General features: G+C 39.9%; 1 protein-coding gene across 7 annotated transcripts in view; it reads left to right on the forward strand.

The window, feature by feature from the left end:
• The window catches only part of CEP350 (centrosomal protein 350), a 67532-nt gene that overhangs the window by 2662 nt on the left and 42462 nt on the right, over positions 1–22408 (forward strand). For 5 of the 7 annotated variants that reach the window (XM_032192094.1, XM_032192093.1, XM_032192098.1 and 2 more), the window contains exons 2-11: positions 6896–6981; positions 8653–8696; positions 9627–9741; positions 10464–10596; positions 12189–12805; positions 13351–13461; positions 17289–17402; positions 19379–19522; positions 20716–21368; positions 21811–21932. In XM_032192094.1, coding sequence (XP_032047985.1) covers positions 6906–6981; positions 8653–8696; positions 9627–9741; positions 10464–10596; positions 12189–12805; positions 13351–13461; positions 17289–17402; positions 19379–19522; positions 20716–21368; positions 21811–21932 — 2129 coding nt within the window. In that variant the 5' untranslated portion in view covers positions 6896–6905. The remainder of the gene's footprint in view (positions 1–6895; positions 6982–8652; positions 8697–9626; positions 9742–10463; positions 10597–12188; positions 12806–13350; positions 13462–17288; positions 17403–19378; positions 19523–20715; positions 21369–21810; positions 21933–22408) is intronic. The other 2 variants (XM_032192095.1, XM_032192100.1) reach the window with 1 other exon arrangement.

Consider the following 22408-nt stretch of genomic DNA (forward strand, 5'->3'; position numbering starts at 1 on the left):
ACTTCCCTGGTACAGTTACTATATTAGGCTGGATCAGAATGTCTCAACGTAATATTTATCTGTAGACTTAAGTGCGTGGAAGATCTGTGTATCATTGTTCTAATGATGTAACAGACTTTAATGAACAACTCTGTCGAGGATAAAATTACTTGTAAGCTTATATCTGAAACCTTTGTCAATATACTGCAGAAAGAATAGAGCAAATAAATTAACTGATCAGTTCTAGGAGTCAATTGAAACTTACCGAATGCTGACAGATTCTGGCTGTGTTTTAGCTTTGTAAGAACAGGCTCACTGAGGACAAGATTTCACGCAGTGTGATCCATGGCAAAAAGGTGCCCAAGTTTAAAACAAAAACCCAGACCTTTTTCTCTGATATTTCCTGCTTACGTTAATGTGATGTGTTAGGTTTGCTGGTAGGAAAATACAGCAGGTGGAACTGTCATACCAGAACAGAAAAATCTGAATTTAGTGTTCAGGCTCTTACAGCATTTCATGGGATGGAACGTTAATTATTTAAATAGGAGAGAATATATATATATATATATATATATATATTTTAGCAAGTTCAAGAAAAAGTCAGCTCAGCTCAGCCCTAGTGCCAGTCGGCAGTGTGCTGGTGGCTACTCTTCAGCTTGTGTGTAGCTGGTGTTTTTTTTTTTTTATTTGTTTTTGGTTTTTTGTTTACTTTGAATTTGCTGTTTGTTTTCTTTGATGTTGGTTTTGTTTTTTTTTTTCACCTCTGAAATGTTGCTGTTGAGACATTGTGCTTCTGAACGCAGTTTCAGAGCAAAGACTTGAGAAAGCAACTTTCCCTGAAGTTTTCATGCACTTCAGTGATGCGCTGAAGACCACAGTGATCGACCTGCAGATGAGGTTGCTGCTCTGCTCACGTGTCCTTGGTATTCTTGAAGATTGCAAGTTTTATCGTACACTCTCAAAATTGGCAGGTCTGGTTGTTGTACTCAGCCAAAGGAGTTGCCTATAAAGTGTAAGACTGTCTTGGTGTGGTGTTCCTTGTGGGATGAAGGGTGCAGGACGCTGGCCCTTCGAAGGCAGGGCTTGGTGAAGAAGTTGAGCTTACTCTGCTGAATGGATTTATTCTGGGCTGCAAGGGGTGAGATCTTCCAACATGCAGTTTGCAGTCATTGGAGATGCAATGAGTGAACTTGTTTTATGAAGGCCAAGGCAACAAATGCCAGAGTGTTTTATCGTTCCTGAAAGTAGGATGTGTTGCTTCTTCCCTTCTCTGTCATAAACACAGAGATCTTCCTAGTCAAAGGCAATACAGAACTCCTGAATGGATAGGCAAAGCCTTGTGTGCATCTCCGTACTAAATGGTGCATTGTCTTTGCCTTTGTACTCGGATTTCTTCACGAACAATGAATCAAGTTACGCTAGCTGTCACAACACTCGTTTCAATGGATTTCCTCAGAGCACCTCCTAGCATGTGATGCAGCAGAGTAAGACGTACAGTGCGTTTTACTTTTGGTTAAACTACTCATCCATTTTTTACTTCCAGCCGCTGCTTTTACATTGCCTGTGATGAAGCAGGGATGCTTTTGCAAGGTGCCATATCTTCTCCCAGCAGAAGTGTGTTGTAAATATCCATCCTCAGCTTCTACTTGGACCAAATTGTTCAGTAAGGTTTCATTTATAGAGGAATCTTCGGTGTAGTTGGGATGCAAATTTAGTAGCTGGCTTATGTCAGTGGTTTGGTCTTAGAGCTCATGCAACATGTTCCTATTTTTCAGCCGTATTTTCTGGTGTTTGATGGATGTGGGACTGTTGATATCATTTATCTTACTGGTTAATGGTTAGAGGTAGCGATGTGCTTTGACATTTTTGCTGCTTTTCTATCTGCAAATGTGTGTTGCATCTTGGCTGCGCTCTTTTTTACAACTGCTTTAATATCCCTAAAAGTTTTTTAAATGTTTAAATGTTTTTCTAGCTTAAAAACAGATCAAATGTCATATATACAGAGCTTTTAAAATCTTCTGGGGTGTTGCTTTTAATCAGTATTTTCCAAAGCCATAAGAAGCAGAATGTGAGAGATCTTTTGGTGCATTTACTGTTTGCACTGCAAGACAAAATACTTAGTGTTTTATAAAATTTTACTTGAAATGTTTAGCAGCTAACATTTGCAGGCTCCATGGGCAGTGTTGGTTATTGTCAGTGTTGTCTTGCATCGACTTCAAGTAATCGTTATCTTTGTATGTGCCCTCACGGGGTGCAGTGCAGTCTGGACCAATAAAATATTCCCGAGTTGAGTAATAGCAGCAGCAGGGCAGATTAAATACCAGGCAGAACCACCTGAACAGCCACCCTGGGTGGTTTGAACCCACTGACTGTGTATTGTGGCACAAGTGAAAAATCCCGAGAAGAAAAATCCCCAACTTTTGGACTGAAGTCATTTGGGAGGAGCGAAGCAGAAGTTGCAGGCTCAGAAGTGGTATGGTGGGGAAGTGCTGAGATGAAGTTTGTGAAGCGCTGGCCAGTTGGAGTTGGACTTGGGCATTGAATTATTAACGTCCTTTTAGAGCCACAGCCCCTGAAATATGTTTCATTCGAAGGCTTATGTAATAAATGAGTACTGAGAGAAGGCAGGGGGAGGACCGACTGGTTTTGCAGAGCAGGCTGTAATTTGTTGTTATTATTTATTACACAAATTTTATTTGTAGATTGTTGCACTGGAACTTGTCCCCAGCCCGGAGGAAGGTCAGTAGATCACACACATCAAACTGCCTTGAGAGTGAGAGTTTTCTCAACATATATTGAGGCTTTTTTTTAAATGTTAATTTGATACGAGAATAACAAAGTCTTAGAACAATGTCTTATGGCTATTTTGAGCTCCTGTTTATTTGGGGTAATGCAATATGGTAAAAGCTCAGATTCCAGAAAAATGAGTAGGTAAAGGTATTTGTATTGCAGACTCCAGCATGTCACTAGAAACTGTTTTCTGCAGTATTGAAGGAGACGTGGAAAGTGTTTCTGGCATCTTTAAATAGCAATCCCCCCCTTCCAGCAAAGCAGCGTGCGCGGGGTCTGACCGCGCGTGTCCACCTGTGCCCGTCTGTTACTACCAGCAATCCACAGCTGGCTGGGCTTCCAGAGGGGCTTTGGGATTCCCAAGTCAGCTTTCCATTCTTTGTAGTGGAAAACCTAAAATACTTTGCAAAATGTCCCTAAGGCCTCTGTGTCTGTGTGCATTTTCCCCGTGGCCATGTTGCGGGCGCTGTGCGAGGCTTGGGTGCGCTGGGACGCGCTGCAGCTGGCTGCGCGGCCTCCCCACGTGTGCTTGAGCTCCAGTGGTGTCTCCACAGCGAGGAGGAGGTGGTGGCAGTGCCACCAGCCCCACTCCTGCTCCTTGAGGTATGGGTAACTGCAACTTCAAGCGTTGGTGTCGGGTGCAGGTTATGCTGTGCACACTGGTACGGGACTGGGGGATCAATCATGTTCCCCAAGGCTTCCTTTCCTCGCCTTCTGCTTGCCTGAGGATGGAGCTTGTGGTGCAACACAGCTAAAACAGCAAAAAAGAACCAAAAAGCTACTTCTGGTCCTTGCCATATTTACAGTCAACTTTGCTTTACCACAGAACCCCATTGACTTTCTGCCTGAGCAAGGCATGAGGAAAGGCAGGCGGCTCTTCTGTTGGCACCACGGCTTTGTGGTGGCTTAACCTGCGTCGAGTGCTGGCCTCGTGTATTCCCAGGCTGTAACAAAACCCCTTTTAACAGGGTTAAACGTTTAAGAACATCCCTCAGAAGTGAATATTAATAATTTGTTTCCTTCCCTGCCCTTAGCAAAGCTTCGTCTTTTCCTTTTGTGTTTCCTTTTTTGATTCGTTTTCATTTGGCGTCCCTTGTGTTGTAATAAGACACAGAGTCCTGAGCAGCAGTGTTCCCTCTGCACACCGTGCTTTTTTTTGGCATTTTGCATAACCACTAAGTGTGAACCAAAACACTGAGCAGCCTCCTGGTCACAGCCTCTGCCTTCTCTGAATCCGTATGATTCAGTTTCCTCTCCTGTTTCCTTATTTCGGTGTCATGACTTCTGAATTTCCTCTTTCTTTTGCTTGAGGTTGTGCTACCAAGAAAAAAAATAATCTTCCTGAGGATACGTGAAAAACTGCACAATGAGACCACTGTGCCGGTTCCTTTTCTTCCTTTTTGCTGCTCTCTGCTGGTTCTTCACAAGTTTGTTCCATTTCTCTGTCGTACCTGTCTTTTTCTCCATTCTCCTTCTCATTTTGTTTTTTACATCCTGCTTTCCTGTCTCTTTTCCTAGTCCTGGTTTTGTCTCTTGACATTTTTTGAGGACCTTTGCTAAGCATATTCTATACTCACATCGCTCTTTCATTTCACAAATGCTGCTCTCTTACTATATTGACTTTTTATTTTGTTATCTGCTGTTCAATGCCATCCTTGGTATGTGTAGTAAATACAATGCTTGTTTTTCTTTTTTTTTTTATTTTTTTATTTTTTTATTTGGCCGTGTACTTCTCTTCATTTCTATTTCCTCCTTTCTGGTGTCATCTCAAGCCTCGCTGTTCACTCGACCAGGCTGGGCAAAGCAGCGTGCAATTAACCTGGGCAGGCAGGCAGCATCGACCAGGGAGCAGTCAGATAGCCAGGAGATCAGGTTTGCTGAATCTGCGGTCTCCTACCTTTGGTCACAAACTCTTAAGATCCTCACGGCCTTATCCAGCCTGCAGATAACCTTTGCCTTCCACAAGTTCTTTGGAATTTCAGTTGTTGAGCTGCTTTTTGTCCAACCCCCAACCTCCTTCTTTTAAGTTATGTGTTAGATGATGATGGATCATTCAGTTTAGAAAAAAAATGTTTATATTTCTGAAGCAGACATTTCAGAACGCAATTTTTACAATGTGTTTATTCTTAAAGTTGCTCATGGGACGTTTTTTGTGTTGGTTTTCAAAAATAGTTTAAACTTCCCAGTATCATTCTACGGTCAATATTAATGTCAGAGCATTTCAGTGTTTAACTGGTCCAGTACCCAGCGTGTAAATCCTATAAATAGATTGGCAACTGTATCTTGATTTACTTTTTTTCTCCCCTGCCCCCTGGCTGTACTCTTGGTGGCATTGAAGTGCCTGCTGGCTGGCTTAACTTCTGGCAGGGGCAGGGCATTGACTTAGATGAGTACTTTAGAAAGAAGTTATTAATCTTCAGCAATTCCAATGGTGAAAATCGACATCATTTGTAGGTAGATCTTGAAAAGTTAATAAATTCTCAGCTGCAAAGGAGGGGAGAGGGACATCTAAAGACCAAACCTTTATAGCTATGAATTACGTTGCGTACGAGAACTACTGCAGCGTTGGCTTCCTGAAACTGTAGACAGCTCCGGAGTTCTCAGTTCGATGTTGTGTTTTTTTTTTTTCCCTTTTCTCTCCCCCCCAAAACAACAGCAACCTGAGTTAAGCAAAGCAGCTCAGTGGAGCTCAGCAGGCTGCACTGAAACCAGCGAGGGTCCGACCATAAACCTGGGGCTGGCACTGCAGGGATTTGTTAGGAAAATACAGCAGGGCGCTGTGTGATCGCTCCCTGGCTTTTTCAGTAAGCAGCTGAGGAGCCTTTTGTAGGGCAGCACAATGCTCTGAAGCGAGGCACTGCAGCAGTGCTGCTGAGCAGCAGCACAGAGCTGGGAGTGAGCAGTAGCAACTGAGGTGTTCACAAGGTGGGTTTGCTGCTCCAACCTGACCTGTGCTCTGCTTAGCACAGGCAAAGGGCTGGCAGCCTTTGCTTGAGTGTCAGGCTGAAAGACAAGATGAATAATTTCACACATCTTTATAAAGCTGGCACTTTCCTTGAAGAGTTTAGGAATACATAGAGTATATTACAATACTGCATTCACAGGGCATAATAAAATAGGCTATATAGGGTCATGTGTTTATAATAATGAGAACAATTCTAGTCCCAGATAAGTCCTCTTAAATATATTGGCAAGTCAAAGGATAAGAATAAATCCCAAATCTTTACTTGAGGAGTGATAATGATATCCCTTCAGAAATGGTTGCTTGTCCAGAACTTCTCTTAGGCTAAATGTACTTATCAGGTGGGTTTTGTCACATTTCTCTTTGGCCAGAAACTGATAACGGGATGATATGACATGTGCAGCAGCTCTCAGACTTGGTTCTATATGGAAAATGCCTGCACTTTTATTAATGTTCGCTTTCCACTTCTCTAGCACAACACTTCTTTGTTCCAGTGGTGGAGAAGATAACTAAGATGATTTCCAGGGCTAGGCAGTAGCATGCTTTGCAGTGTAAGTAATGTGAGGCTCCAGCTGTGGGTGTGCGTGAACGAGCTCAGCAGCACCTGTCCTTAAAGCAGAATCTGCCATCGGCAACGAAAACAATAAGAAATAACTATTTCATTAAATTACCTGCCTTTCTTTTTGCTGGTTGTAGTGTCCTGCTGTGGGGTTCTGTTCTGTCTTCAACAGGGACAAGTGACACACTTGTCTGGCATTGGCAGAATTGAGTATTCTCCTCAAACCTTTATAGGTTCAAGCTGCACTGCCTCTGTTTCCCCTTCAAGTGCAGTATTTCAGCATGGTCATCTTCTGTTGGCTTTGCGGGAATACTTACTGCTGTGGGCTGAATTGGATGACCTCTGAGTTTCTTTGTTTATCAAGTTCACTCTTATTTGCAACAAATAAAGAAAACAAAAGCGAAGCCCTCTTTATCTAGAGAATTACATGGTTTCTGAACAACTGCAGGCTGTAAATGGATTTGTAGCTTGCTATTGAATTTCTGATTTTGTCCATGATGCGGGTTTGAAATCATATAAGGTGAATGTTCATCCTAGTGATCAAGATCATACACTGTTTAGCATATGACCTTTGGTTTTTATGTGAATATTTCTTATTTTTTTAGAGAAATTGACATGATGTGGACCAACAAGTCAAATGAGGTGCCTCTACAAAGTCCAAGGCATAACCAAGCCAAGGATTCTACCAGAGGTACGGATTTTTATTTTACTTTATTCTAAAAGATGTTTCATTGTGACTGCTTTGAAATGTGGAGTTTTTATAGACAGCATTTTTCTGCCTCAGTGTGGAAGCTAAGGCCATGTGTTACACGGCTTCCTTTCTGCAGAGGTAGCAGTTTTGTGCTCTGATCTGCAGAGTATTTGCTGATCTGCAGTAGGAGTTGCCAGCCTGTGGTACAGTTGCCAAGATAGCACAGAGACACTTTTTTTTTTTTTTTTTTTTTGGACTGTTGTAGAGGGGGAGCAATGCAGGAGCATAAATTGGGAACTGTAGTCTCTCGAAAGAAGTGCCTGAGGGGCAGCCACTCCCGATTCTCTTGCTCAGTTCCAAAGTGGTGAAGAGCTAAAGGCTGTTGAAAAGCAGCAGTACATCACCACTAAGATGATTGCCAGTGCTTATGTCGCCCTGAGTTGGAGGAATCCAGTTAGCTTTTTAGTGTCCTGATTAGCCTGTGATTTAGGGAGGCAGTGAGTATACTGCCATCCGTAAGAGGAAGAAGGTTCTTGTCTGGGAGAGCAGCTGAGTCACATGTTAAGTCTGTGGTTCAAGATCAAGCATATGATTGCCACTATGACAAAACTGAATGCCAGAAATTATTTTAAAAGTAGAAACAGCTGAATAGTTTATCTGTGAGAGGACATTATTGTTGATTGTCTCTTGAGATAGCTTCAGTTTCTTTTCAAATTCCATACACTGTGAGACTGAGGTGTTCTGTAGACATGAAGCGCTGTCTTTCAAGGACAAAGCAAAGTCTTTTCTGTGCTACTTCCCTGTCCCTCCTATTCCTTGGTGTTGCTGCATCTTACCTGAAATGAAACTAGCAGGTTTTTTTTTGTTGTTGTTTTGTTTTTGTTTTTTACTGCAAGGAGACTCTTTTTTTTTTTTTTTTTAACTTTCTAATACTACTATCCTCCATGGCTCCTATCCACATTAAGGTTTTGCACATTGTGTTTGTAAACCATTAATTATTTTTTCTTAAAAGAAAGAATGGAACTGAAGACATAAATATTTTTAGAGGAAAGTACTACTGTATCATACTGACCTCAGTTGTGCATAGAGCTCATGCTATCTGTTAAGGTTGAGAGTTGATTAGTGCCTCCTGTTTGCTCTTCACAAGCATTACGTCTCTTTTGTTTGTAGGGTGTAGAGTTCAAAAGGGTTACTATTCAAAATTCACGCGTTCAAAGTTTTTTGAGTAGTCTTTCAGGGACCATGTATTCATGCTCAGTTTACTGGAGAAGAAAGGCGAGAGAAATAACAACAAAAACCAAAACAACAACAAAAAATTAGCTAAACTATAGCGTAATAGGAAAACGTAAGGTATTTGTGTTGGGGTAGATAACTCTCTTTACGTTATCTTTTAAACATCTTCTCTAATGAATGGTAGATTTGGTTCCAAGTGTAATAATGCATTCAACCTAACCTGCTGAACTCATTACATTTCACATTAAATACTTTATTGCTCTGTTAAGATGAATCTTGACTGATAACAGCCTCTCACTGAGGATATTGACGGGCTGGAATTGAGTCATTCAAAGAACTTGATTAGTGAGCCAAGGAAAATTGTTTTGAAGTGACATTTTCTTTCATTATTTTCCATTTACTAATAAGAGATGTATTTATTTGTTTCTGCTCCCCAAGATCCAACTGCAGCATGGGCTACTTTTTCTCAGACTAAGGCTGCTGTAAGTACTTACTCTTTTTCTTACCTCTTTTCAAATCAGCTTTTGCAATAGCATTAACTAAATGTTATTTTACTCAGTGATCTACTGTTAGATGAGTTGAAAATTAAGGACGTGGTTGGAGTATCTGCATGTTGAACGGTCCTGTATTTTGGAAAATGTTTTCCACATGCAATAGAAGAAATTTTTGCCACAGCAAGCTTAGTCTTGAGTGTATAGTGCCACCCGCTAAGTCTCAAGAGTAGTATTACTTTACTTTCTATCTAAGAAAATGCGGAGTTCTACTTTTTTTCTTTTAATTTTGAAAACAACTGCTCTCTCCTGCTTACTACAAAACAGTCAGAAACTGGGGCTCTGCCAGCGTGTTTCATAGTTCTTCAATTTACTTTGAGCATTTGAATTGCTGTCTTTCAGTGGGAAATTAACTTAGGTGCTTGAGAAATTGCACTGTATTTTTTAAGAAACTGACTTCAGTAAAGCCAAACAGCTTGAGTTTGGGGGGAATTCAGCTCTTTTCCAGAGCCTCGTCACTTCAAATAGCCGAGCATCAGTGTGGGATTTTACTTGTGAAATCCTGTATCATGCTCTCTTTTTGAAAAGAGCATTATAGAACATATTCCAAGTGGAATTAATACTTCATTGACGCTGTGTTAAGACTCTGAATGGCATGTTGTTATTAATTTCTTCACAACAGCCTACTTATGGAAACAAAACTATGCAGCAAAACCTAATTCAGTCTTTTTAAATAAATCTTAATACTCTTACAGTTTCTGGTCATAAGGCCAGTTTTGCAGCATGAGCATTGTGAAGTTGCTTTTGCCTGAAGTTTTATTCTTTGTGAAAAATGAGGAAAAAATTGTCACATTAGGAGAAAATACTTGTGGTTTAAAAATTGAAAACAATATTCTTACATGTATTATCTTCAAATTCTAGCTACGTCATATAGAGAACAAGTTGGAAATAGCTCCCACCAGCACAGCTGTGTTTGATTCTGTCATGGATGCCAAGAAGCCCTCTGCTAGCGCAAGCAGGAAAATAAGCAGAAAGGGTATGTATTATTTAGGATATAGCATGCAAGGCTGGGTAAAGCCACTGCATTCTGGAAAGACTTGTTTTGTTTTATTTTTTCCCCTTCCTTCATGCACCCAAGTTGTCTCCTGATTATGATCTTTACTGATGAAAGACTAATTGCCCAGGAGAAACTAATGTTTTCTTAGCTTGGGAAAGAAGGTGTGCTAACATAGTCATCTGGTCGGAGGGAGTGACAGGACTCGCCCATTGCTGTGAGTGCTTGCTGCATCCAGATACTTCATGAGGGTCTTTGGATAACAGTTGTATATGCCCGTGTTTACACTGGAGAAGCTGTTTATATTTTTAGTGTTTGTCAACTCTTACACCTTGAATTAATGCTGATCTGATACTTCATTTTGTTTTAACATCAACTTTTTAGAACATCCTGGTAATGCTGGTTTTTCTACAGTGCATGTGGCAGACCGACCTCTAGTGGCAGCACCACCAGCATCCATAGGTTGAATTACTTCTAATTATTGTTTAAGAATTATTTTCTCTCTTTAAATTTCATTGCTTCAAGCATGTGCTAGCTTGCTTCTAGTTCCTGTGATCAAATTGTTGAAAGAGAAAGGGTACTTCAGATGCTATTCTGCTGCTTGCTCACCCCCTAAAACTCTGCTTAATTGTTCTGCCCTAAGAGTCTTCTCCTTGTGGAAAGGAAATAGGCATATACAGATGATTTTTTGGTTTCTGCTTCAGCTTCCCGGTCCTCCAGCCAAACTAAATCAAGCAAGGAGAAGTCCTCACGCAGCCCTCTTCGAGCGACAACCCTTGAAAGCAATGTGAAGAAAAACAACCGTGTGGAATTTCGTGAACCGTTGGCTTCATACAGGTTAGTGCTGGGACAACTGACAATTCAAATGTGCTCAGATCAGAATTACCTTAATTCTGATGTTTTTGAATGCAACTCAGAAATTGATTTGCTTCCTCCCCTTGCCCACCCACGTGAGCACCATGTGGTGTTGAACAAAAGTTTATTCATTTTTTAGAAATGTTACAAATTTACTTTTTGTTCAGAGAATGAGTCTAAAGTCAAATGCATTGAACTGGGGCCATCTCACCAAGCTAACAGCGGCCTGATAAGTTTCTTAAGTTATAAGGTTTGTAAGAAGGACCAAAAAGATTATTTCCTCATGCTTTTCCAACTTTATTTAATCAGTTCTTTAGCACGTTTCCAAGTGTATTATCATAGGACAGTGTGGTACAAGAATGTAGTACAAAATGTGCATTTGGTTTGGTGTGTGTCTATGTGCATTACCCAAAAACTAGTCACTGAAGGAATAAGAACAGCTGGATCAAGGAGAAAAGTGGCTGGGGATGTTACAGGCCAGAGAACGTGAAGGGGTGTGAGAAGTGAAGATAAATACAGCAAGCCTGTTTTTCCCTACTTGTTAAGTACTGTACTGCTTCTATAAGCTACCGTAGGGTGCTTTAAAAACTTTCAGAAAGAGAACCTGCAGCAGAAACAAAGTGATTATAACTTGCTATTACATCAGAGTTTAGAAGACTTTTACTGTACCTTCTTCAGCTCCTTGTGTTTTATAAGCACCGGCCTTATCCCTCATGAATAGCTTGATTGGGTTGGTAATACCTTTTGGATGGATTTGAACACATGCTTGGCATTTTTTGTGCTAAGTCTTCTCTCAGTGAAGTCAAATTGCTGCTGACTGAATAGAGTTGGGACAGTAGTGGTGTTTTTCCTTTTTTTAATTTGTCTTCATGTCTATCAATAATTGTTATCCTTCCTCCGAAGTTTTGGTCTCCTGTTTCACTTCTTGTGTGAGTTGTCCTTCTCTCCTTTCATGGGAGGCTGGTTTGGATCAGTTTTGTAATCTCGGAACAGTTTTGTTAACTGAACAACTCTGCACACAATGCTTGCTGAACTTCTCTGTTCTCAGTAACATTTACGTTTGTTGCAATACAGTTTACTCTGAAGGTGTTCTGAGTGGCTTGCCTTTTTAATGCTCAATTATGTGGCAGGGGTCTTTGTGCAATTTATTTGTTTTCTCAGCTAATGAGCATGCTTTCAAGGAACTGTGCATGGGTGCACTGCTTTGTTTTAGAGAACATATGTTAATGAGGCTTGTCACTTAAGTTGTGCACTTGGCTTTTATTTAAAGCTTTCTTTTAATTAAAGGGTGATGTCACTGCTTCCTGATTTTTTTTCTCCTTTGTGCCCTAATTCAGGTTTTCAGTTTTATCTATATAGTCCTATTCAGAGAGTGCAGAAAGTACTTTAAATTTTGAACAGCAACTTCTTTTGGTTTTGTCAGACTTGCATTATTAAATATATCAAACTTTAAAACAACTTGCCTTTAAAGTGGAGACAAGTCATTCTTTCAGTTAATGAGCATGCCAATAGCTGGCTTGGAAGGTCCTACAGTTGTGCTTCTGATGGTGAAGTTTTTCTTGCTTTTATTACAGCAGGGATCCATACAGTTCTCTGCCGTATCACGGTTCCAGCCAATTGGAGGCCAAGCAACTTCTGTCTAGTTTGGACTTCTGTGAAGCAGAAGGGAAGACTGAAGTAATGGGCCGTATGATGCATGACAGAGATGAGCGAGATCTACACGGCAGAGATTTTGAAAGCCCATCATCTTCTGCTGCAGATGAGACTGTTGTTAGGTATTTGAATGACCGACCAGCAATTGATGCTTTGCAAAATGAGGCATTTCTTAAAGCTGCCACACCTCCAAGATTGGAAGAGGAAAAAACTAGTGGCTCCAGAGGAGATGAGTGTAGCACTAAAACTCCTCTGAGTAACACGTCCCAGGACAGTGAACTGAAAGTGTCTTCCCCTTCTACCATGAGTACTTCTAGTGCTCATAGGCTGGAAATCTTGAAACGGCGGCAGCATGATGCTAAGTTGGAGAAGCTGAAGGAGCGGATTCGAAAGCAGTGGGAGCATTCTGAAGAGCTGGGTAGCAGAGGACAACACTCAGGATACGCTGAGCAACCTGTAGTGATCACAAATGTGGAGAATGCTGTTACTCCCAAAGTCAGGAAAGTGGCAGCCGCACCTGCTGCTCCAGCATACAAAGGTATGGAGGCACAGAATCCCCCTCTTAGTTATTCATGGTGAAGGAGCAAAGATCAATTAGCACAGCAACATGTCAGAGCATGGAAATTAATCACTGCAGTGTTTGGGCCATACAGGAGTGGATAGAACAGTATGCTCACAAATACGGTCAGGAAAGCAAAGAAGTTCTTGCCACTCTACTAAAATGTGAAATCCTTCAAAATTCTTCCTGTCTTCTTACAAATTACTATAAAAAGTAACCTTGCTGTATTACTATTTGGATTTATTTTGATACATTTTTTACATTCCAAGTTGTTAGTAACATTTTATAGACTGAGGAAGCCTTTAGCATTTTTGGTAAGTCTTTTCTTCATCCAGTCTGCTGTTTTTGAACTATGAGCAGGCAGCAGACAGGTATATTGCTTTATTTTAATTTATTATTAGAAATTCAAGTAGTTCTTTTCTTACTTGGGAATTTCCCAAGTAAGTAATTACTCCCTTCATCCCCCAAAATATTTATTTACATCTTAAACAGCTATTTTAAACTCCTAAATTGTTTACTTTCAGGTTTCAATCCTGCTGAAACAAAGATTCGCACTCCAGATGGGAAGATCTGGCATGAGGAAGAATTTCACATTAGTCGGGAGCTGTATAGAGATATAGCACTCCAGCTAACAGGTGATATGCAAACTGCATTTATTAAGCTGCACAACCTTCTCTAAGAGGCAGTGAAATTTATTTGGCACAAGTCTACAAAGTCATGGAAACAAAAACAACACAAGAAAAAGAAACAATGAGTGTTAAATACGTTGTACTTCTCTTCATAGGAGGGGTAACTTGTTGAACGATAACAAGAGAAATCCTTCTCCATCTTTTTCTAATTTTAATTTAATAGAAATAATAGAAATAATAGAAAATCAATATTGAAAAGAATCAAGAGAGAGCCATCTTTTGAAACAGGAATTAAAAAAAAAGTCTTTAATAAAACAATTTTTGTTTAATTTTGTAACTTTATACATGTTTGCATGAATGAATTCAATTTCCTGTTGAAAAGGTCAAAACCAGAACACTTTTGGTTTTGATGAGACCTTTGGATTGTCTCATGGGAACAACTCTGACATTTTTTGCCATTTTTAACACCATTGAAGTGATATGTGGACTGTATACACTATGTTGAAGCCTGAATCCTGCTTCCTTCGGTGTGGTGTTAAATGGTCAGTCCTGAAGCTACTGGGGGAATTGTTAGTACAGCAGTGGTTTAGTTGGAGTGCAGAGGCAGGTAAAGGGGAGAGGGAGGGCATCTGCTGTGGAAAGTGTCCGGGATCTGCTTGTTTAAAGTGCGGTTGGTAGCCTGCATTAAAGGGATATGTCTGCAGCTGTATCTGGGGATGAGATTATATCACATCAGGTTGATTTCATATCTCTGGCCTTGTAGAATTTAAGTGCTTTTATATGAGAATAATCCAATTCTTGATGTTCTTGGAGAAATTTGTGTCCCAGAGTTTTGTACACAAGGACTTTTTTTTTAGAGGCTCTCCCTGGATTCCAGAAAACAGAACATTCAGGTGTGTCCAGCTTTCTTTCAAAGTGTTTGGGTTTTCTCAATGGACCCAAGAAGAAAGTCATATTTCTGTTCTGCAGAGGCTATTAGGATAACTACTGTGATGTTGTTTAACTACAGCTCCCCTAAGAAGGGTGAGCAGATACAGGTAGAGCAGATAGAGACATAAGAAACCTTTTAAATAACCCAGATTTTATTCCCTCTACAACTTAGTCACCTTTGGTAAGGTTTGATTGAAATATGGGAGGAGGGGCTGCCTAGCTTTGCACAGTGGTGAATTAACAGACCATTACCACTGGAGTTTATTCCAAGTGAAAGTGTGGGAAGGAGCGTTGAATACTAAAAGCTTAGAAAATTGTTACTCATTCTTCTTTACTTGATGACCTTTTGCAAAGCATTAAATACTGTTCTTGGAGATTGGAAACACAGGAAGAAGGATTTTTTTATTTTTTTTAGGTAATGAGCTTATTTAGTAGCACAAGATTTTGATGCTTAAAACTGAGCAAAGACTATAAAAATTGCTGTAATTTGCTTTAAAGTTAAGCTGCTAAGAGACCAGAGATGTAACATGTGCTTTATGTTTTCAGATTTACTGCTCTAAGACCCAATCTTTATTCATTTTTCACTCTGGAAAACTGTAGTACAATTGACAGCTCTTTTCTCTAGATAATCTATAGTAGGATACCCAAGTGGCTTTTTGATTTGCTGGACTGGTTAGAGTGAAGAGCTGTAAGGTTGAATTGCTTTTGACTGACTAAGCTGGGGGGAAGGGGGAGAGATGAGATGAATAAAAAAGAAAGGAACAGCAAATAACATCCCCTGAGAACCTCTAGTTTTGAAGCTTAAGAGCTTGCTTATTACATATTAAAAAATAACTTCTCACATTGATCAAAACATATTTAAAATTAGAGGAAAATGCAATGCTATTGTAAAACTGTAGGTGTCTTTTTGAATGCTGATAGTGTAGTGGCTCATATGGAAATGATTAGACTTCAGTTTTGTTTTGCTTGTACAGCTTGAGAATTTTTTCTTGGTCTTGCTGAAACAAAGATTCTGATACTGAGGTACCAAGAATTTGTTTTTTCTGGAATCATTCAGAAAAAAGTTCAGAAGGGCAGCTACTTCTTCTCAATAAAATAATTCTGTAAATACTCTGTCCAGCATTAGCTCATGTGTTTAATTCCAAATTTCTAAAGACTTTTAATCTAGGCTGGCTTTTTTCTTAGTTTTGGCAAGCGTAATGTGAATGGTTCATGAGCTCTTTATAGGAATCGGAATTTTTGAAGTTTCGTATGTCCAGTTAAGAGATCCAATTAAAAAGATAGGCATTTGGATCGTGTTTTCAAAAGACTTCTGTCTGCAAAAGGAACAAGCTGTGTGTATGTTCAGCCATATGCCTGTTGTGATGCCATGTGTAGAACAGCTGTAGTGGAATGTGTCTCCTTTCTGACCTGAGGAGATTATATTGAATAGCTGATTCCGAGTAATCAAATGCTGGAGCTGCACATAATATGTACTATAAATGTATTTTTAGCCTCTAGGATTATCTGTCCATGCGTTAATTCTGTAATAAAGTTAGAGCATGTGGACTTTTGGGTGTGTATAGTCACTTAGATTGAAACTATTCCATGATCTCTAGTGCTTAAATAAGCTCTAAGATTTCTAACACCTGCAGAAGCACTGTTATTTTCTGCAAGGAGTTTTTTACATGTTAGCACAGACCACGCAGAGTATCTTTACCAGTTAGGCTGAAGGATATTATATTGATCCCAGGATTCCAATAATCCCATTTTAAAGATGTTCAGAATTGGCGTCACTGAACAAAATTGCTGTAATATGAACAGAGCGAGTGGGAAGCAGCTTGTCGTTTCCTGGTATCAGGAAGAAACTGTCCGGCACTGAGAGAGATGAGGAGACGGAATAGATTTCTGCAGGTGCAGTCACTGAGGCCTCTGGTACTTGATGCATTGATTCTCTTGTCCCCGTGCTCATTGTCAGGCTCGAACATAAATGGAGAATTAGTAGGGAAAGGATATAGAGGGGGAGAAAGAATCCTCAAATTCCCTTTAGTATCACCTGTTGTTCTGTCTCTGATCCTTCCTATGTGTCTCCATCAGAGTAGATTCAGCTGAAATTAGAGGCCATAAAAGCTGGTATTGGCATCAAACTGATAAAACTTCATCTTGATCCATGTTGGATAGAGGAGCAAAAAAGTGTTAATAGTGGCCATGGCGTTTCTTAGATACTGCTTTCTGCCTGCAGCAGCTGGGAAACCCAGGCAGTGGGGTAGTGACTGAGCCACGTCCGATTTTCCTTTTTGTATGTAAAACAGTAAAAACATGGTAAAATGACTTTATTTTGATAAGTGTTCTTGGCATCTCTAAAGCCTAAAACCTAATGATGTCGTAAATGAGGGCTTCAGTGATACAGAATAGTTCTGCGTCACTGGGTGAATTCTGCAGCCAATATTGCAGGAAGAGCACGCGGGTGTCCTGTCTCATGCTGCAGCTCGGAGGCAGAGAGCAGATGTGCTGCCGTGCGTTAATGTGGAGGCAGCAGCCTGGGTACCTCAGCAGTGAAGGAACTGGGTGTTCTTACGGAACGTGAATGCTCTAAAATGGAATGGTTACAGTAGAAGAGAACAAAGAATCGTTCCTAACTGTCAAAATAGCATTTGAGATAGAAAATGAACTTTGTAAAGATTTATTACAGCTTTGCTGTGGCTTCATTGTGTTCCACTGCATAAGTAAACAATACTTGATTCAATATTTTCGTGCTATAAGAATACCAAAATGCTGGGCTGGGAGTAGTTGATCTCAGTATATGATCTGGGAAAATCAGTGTTTCTCTGAGCTTCACTTCTTCAAGCTAAATGTTGAGGCAAGCTTGCCATTATATGTTCTTTCCCATGAAATATCACTCAATAGCTCTTGTTTATTTTTAGAGGATTCAACAATGAAAGAAAAACCTTGTGAGAAAAACAAAGAGAGAAAAGCAACCAGACCAGTGCGGAAGGTTCAAAAACTGACACGGTCGGCAAGTCCGGAGTCTAAACAAGGTGACTAGCTCTGTGCTTCAGAGATGAGTTTTATTTCAAGAAATAAAGAAAAATAAGGCCTCTTGCTTTCAGTGCCTTTGCAGATGTGCAAAAATGTTATGTAGATTGTATGATGCACTGAGGATGCGTGTGTTCTTGTTCTCTATAAACTGTTACAGAAAGGTTTTGAGAGTGAGTATGCATTTTTGCATGCAGTTGTGCTGCATGCAGGTATTTTGTTGTGATAGGAAACAGAAAATTAGCAGTCATTATGCTGATCAATTCATACATAAGGAAACGTACTAAACCAATGGAAGTATTTGTGACAGTCCCAAAGGAGGCAGGAGAGATTGCCACGAGTTTTAGTGGTATTGGTTATCCTCTGTAGTGGATTAAATGTGAACCAGATTTAAGTGGCGTATCAGTGGTGATCCATCCTTCTCCAGCCGCAGTAAGAAACTGCTTAACATAGCCAAGGCTATAAATAGCCACAGCTCATGTTCTGCTCTGTTAGCTTGTTTTAGGTCGAACAGCTGACTTGAAGTGGAAGATGAGACTCCACACTGCCTTTTTAAATGCGCATAGAAGTAAATGAGAATTACAAGTCAGGCAAGAGAAGCCCTTTGGCTGATGAATCTCTTTGAAAGAGTCTTGTAGTGACATATTTCTAATAACAGATTTATAAAATACTCAGATAATTTACGACACAAGCAAAGAGGACTGTTAGTAAATGAATAGTGGGTTACAGACTCCTTACTGAATGGATTTTCTGGTTAAAAAAAAATAATGTAGGGGGATGAACAGAGAGGAAAAAGATCGAGGACTATGCTTGCCAGAGCACTAGTGGTCTGGTCTTCTGGATTTCACTTTAAGTTGCTTTGGTACTGTAGTGTCCTGGAGAACAATCCTGTCTTGCTTGTCTGTTGTGTTCAAGCTGTAGCAAATGAGCTTAGGCAATCCTGGTAGGGACGAAAACTGAAATTGAATGGTAAGAGATCAACAGCAAATAAAATATTCAAGCTAGGGATCTTTCTAGCAATAAAATATTTCAGAGTGGTCTGAAGTAGTTTATTAATACTTTACTCTTTTATTTGATGCTTTTCTCCAAAGTGCTTTAAGACATTTCAAACCATGATTAATAATATTTGAAGTTAGTGGTAGGAAAGATGAGATGAATGAACTTAGCATTAATACTAAGTATAGATACTCCGGTACCAATTTTTATAATTGAATTACATGTAGTATGATAAATAATACTAATACCATTGTGATTGGGCTTATGCCATCTGCAAAGCAGTCTGTTGTGAATTTACTACCAGGTTAATTAAGTGAATAAACTACTAGGGTAATACCTCATTTTTTTTCAGTCAAGGTACGGAAGTGTCAGTTAGAGGATAGTGAATTAGCACTGTGTAAGACAACTGCTGCTCAGTATTTTTTTTAACCTCCTCACAAGACACCTATCTCAGCAATTATCTGTAGAAATCTGTTGCAAGTTCTTTCTAAGAAATGCTTCATCTTCATATTAAGAAGATATTAGCTTTGTTCTTCACCCACCACTTTTGTATTTGTTCTTAGTAGAACATTTTAGATCCTCCATCTCTTTTTTATATATTTTCTTGTCTTAAGCGGAGATGAACAGCAGCTTCTCAGTCCTCTATAAATGTCTCTCCCAGGTAACATTTGCTTATATATTTTAGGCCTACATAACCATTTTTCTTTTTTAATTGGGTTTCATAAGGCTGTAATGTTCTGCGGTATATTTTGGGTTTTCATGCTGTGTTATGTTTAGGCAGGAAGCACTGATAGTTGTGTGATTCGGCTGTTGGGTGTCTTCATGGTACGTTGTTATCATGACCATGTAACTGTAGCTGTACCATGTACACCGAATTAAGTGGTACAGTAATGAGTGACAGTTGCAAGAAATACTTACTGCTTTGTGATACATTGGAAAAATCCATCTTGTGCTTGAATTTTATTTATTATTTATTATGCAGGTGGAAACTATGTAATAAGTGCATCCTCCTGGCGGGAGGGACAAAAGCTAGTAAAAAAGATACTGGGTCCAGCTCCCAGAATAGAACAGGACAGAAGAGCTGTATCTAGTGACAGAACAGGACGAGAGAGAGCTGCTAAGTCTGGTGAGTTGTACTGTACCTTATCACTGTGCTTTATTCATTGTTCTTAATTTATTATATAACTTCGCATGTCTGCAGAATTACAGAGATGGCTGATATGGAGTGTAATTGGTTTCTTTTAAAATAACTATTTTTAACTTGGGGGCATCCAAGGGGAAAATTTTATTCACATCCATGCATAACCTCTCCCTGGGTGGATTCAGAACTTTTCTCTGTGCCATAGGAAGTCAGCCCTGCCCATGCAGTTGACCTGCAGCACATGCTGTGATGTGAAGGTGCTCAGGAGCTCTGAGAAAGATAGGATGTAGGTTGCAACCAGAAAAACCAGACCACTTGCACTCTCTTTGCCTCTTGAGGCTAGTGAGGAAAGGAATGGCTAGAAGTGGTCCACAGACCAGATGAATTTTCCAGATGTGCTGCATAGAATATGCAAGCTGTGGTTGGACATCTCCTTCTTATAAAGAAATGATGGTTCTTCCAGATACTGTATAATACCATCCATGGGTGTCATAAGTCCTTCATTCATTGTTCCATTAGACCTTTTCATAATTTGTCCAGAATCTCAGACAGGGCAAATAAGCAGCAGGTGGTAGCTGCTGCTGTTCATATTCCTCTGAAGTGTTGAGGCTGGTAAGAGGATAAAGGGTGTGAGCTCAGTTTAAGCAGAGGCTGCTGAATTCAGGCTATGACACTAAACATTTGAAGCAAAAACACATTTACAGTGAGATCTGCATAGGTGATACCATGCTGGAGCATTACAGTTGAGGTGACTGAACAGTGTTTTGTTATAAAGCAAGGGAATCTTTCCCAAAATACTGCAGAAAATTAATGGAATTGTTTGGTGGTGTGTGCTTCAGTGTCATTGGAAAAAGAGGGGGTATATTATACCAATTCAGTTTAACTGGTGAAAATACCAGTCTAAGGCTATTTGTGCAAAATTACATGTAGTGTTAAAAATGGGCAAGTCTTCATGTGCAAGAAATTAGGGATAAGGTTTTAACAAAATGAGTTGTATAATTTTAAGTGTGCCCATCACCATTTCCATTTTATGACTGCACTACTCTCCACGAGTTCTTATCACTACAGTATAGCTTGCTCCTTCCTCGTCCTCACTTCTGCAGCTGTTTCAGTGATAGCATGTAGTTACCAAGTTTGATTTTTACCTGAAATATTCCACAAGTCTTTTTCTTCAACAGGCCGTATTGGAAGGACAGGTTCAGATTCTAGACTGGATGTTACACGGAAAACCTCTTCAAGAAGTTCCGAACGATCAAGGAGTAAAGTACGGTCTGAGAATAATTTGAAGAAACTGGAATCTGCTCTTCCAGATGATAACCAAGATGATCATACCTCTGTAAATAAAGACTTCCTGCCATTGGAGATCCGTGGGATTCTCGATGACTTGCAGTTGGATTCCATGACTACAAAACAAGAAAAAAATGTGGAAAAGCAGAATCAGAAGTCTGTTTTGCCTGCTCAAAATGTTAGGAGCCACAGTCCAACCAAAAGGAAACCAGAGAAGGTAGCTGCTAGTGAGGAGCCTCAAGTGATCTCCAAGAAACGTCACTATGATACAGACGAGGTTCGTCAGTACATCATCAGGCAGCAAGAGGAGCGGAAGAAGAAGCAGAATGAAGAGAAGAAAGCACAAAAGGAGGCAACAGAACAGAAGAACAAAAGGCTCCAAGAACTCTACAGAAAGCAGAAGGAAGCTTTTACTAAAGTCAAGAATGTGCCTCCTCCTGAGCCTTCAGCAGCCAAACGGTTACAGGAAACTTACTCTAAGATACTGCTGGAACATACATTTTTAGAAGAGCCATCTCAGCTGCCTACAGTGCAGGAATCACAGGTATAGCTGATTCACTAACTTCATGTGTTGCAGTTGTTTGCAAGAATAGGAGGTCATGTAACTAGGAAGGGCATGGCTTGTCCTGGTCTGCTTGAGAGAAAGGACACAAAGAAAGTTGTGTAGCTTTTGCTTAAATACACAGAACATCCTTGCTGCTTCTCAGCACAGCAAGGCCTTTCTTGAAAGGTGAATGGAAATGAAGATTAACATACAGTAAAAGATTAATATCAATTTGATGTGTTCAGTTGAGCTAATTCAGTATATGAGCAAAGCTCCTTTCCCATTCTGCTGAGACACAAACAAATGTCCTGTGTTTTTAAATCTTTCCATGGTAGGAAAGATACTATACTTAGAAATTCAAACCTTTTCAGTTTTAATGAGATGAGCTTCTAAACTCTACAGATTTCTGAAAATGAATTTTTCTCGTTATGTTCATTTGTAGCCCAAACCTGGTTATCAGCCATCTGGGGAATCTGACAAAGAAAACAAGGCTCAAGAACGTCCTCCTAGTGCATCTTCAAGTAGTGACATGTCACTGTCAGAACCGCAGCAGCCACTACTGAGGTGAGCCATTACCGGCCTTTTCAGAGAGAAGGAAATATTCTAGCTTTCAACTTTGAGAGAGATGAAAATATACTGGCATTTTACATTCATGTTCTATGGAGAGTAATTGTCTTCTTGGCAATTACGTTTTCTCGCAGTAAGGAGGAATTTGATGCAGAAAAGCATATGAAATTTTTGGCTATTAGTATTTATTGAGTCTATAAATAAAGTGAATGGTGGGTGCTGCTAATCTTTTGCTGACATCAGAGAGATGTGTGTTTCAAATTGGGAGACTATTTCCTCTGCCGTTGGCAGCAGGCGAGAGGAGATGACTGGATGAACACATCTGCTGTTTTTTCTTTTTTGATTTGTTCCATGTTTCCATTTCATCTACTGTCTTGGAATCTTGCCTTTTTTAAAAAACTCTAAAGTACCAAAAACCTCTGTTTCAGCTTGGAACTAGCCTTGCCCTGTTTCCTATCTTTATCATTTTCCTG

Source organism: Aythya fuligula, chromosome 8 (genome assembly GCF_009819795.1).
Source record: "Aythya fuligula isolate bAytFul2 chromosome 8, bAytFul2.pri, whole genome shotgun sequence".
Classification (NCBI taxonomy): domain Eukaryota; kingdom Metazoa; phylum Chordata; class Aves; order Anseriformes; family Anatidae; genus Aythya; species Aythya fuligula.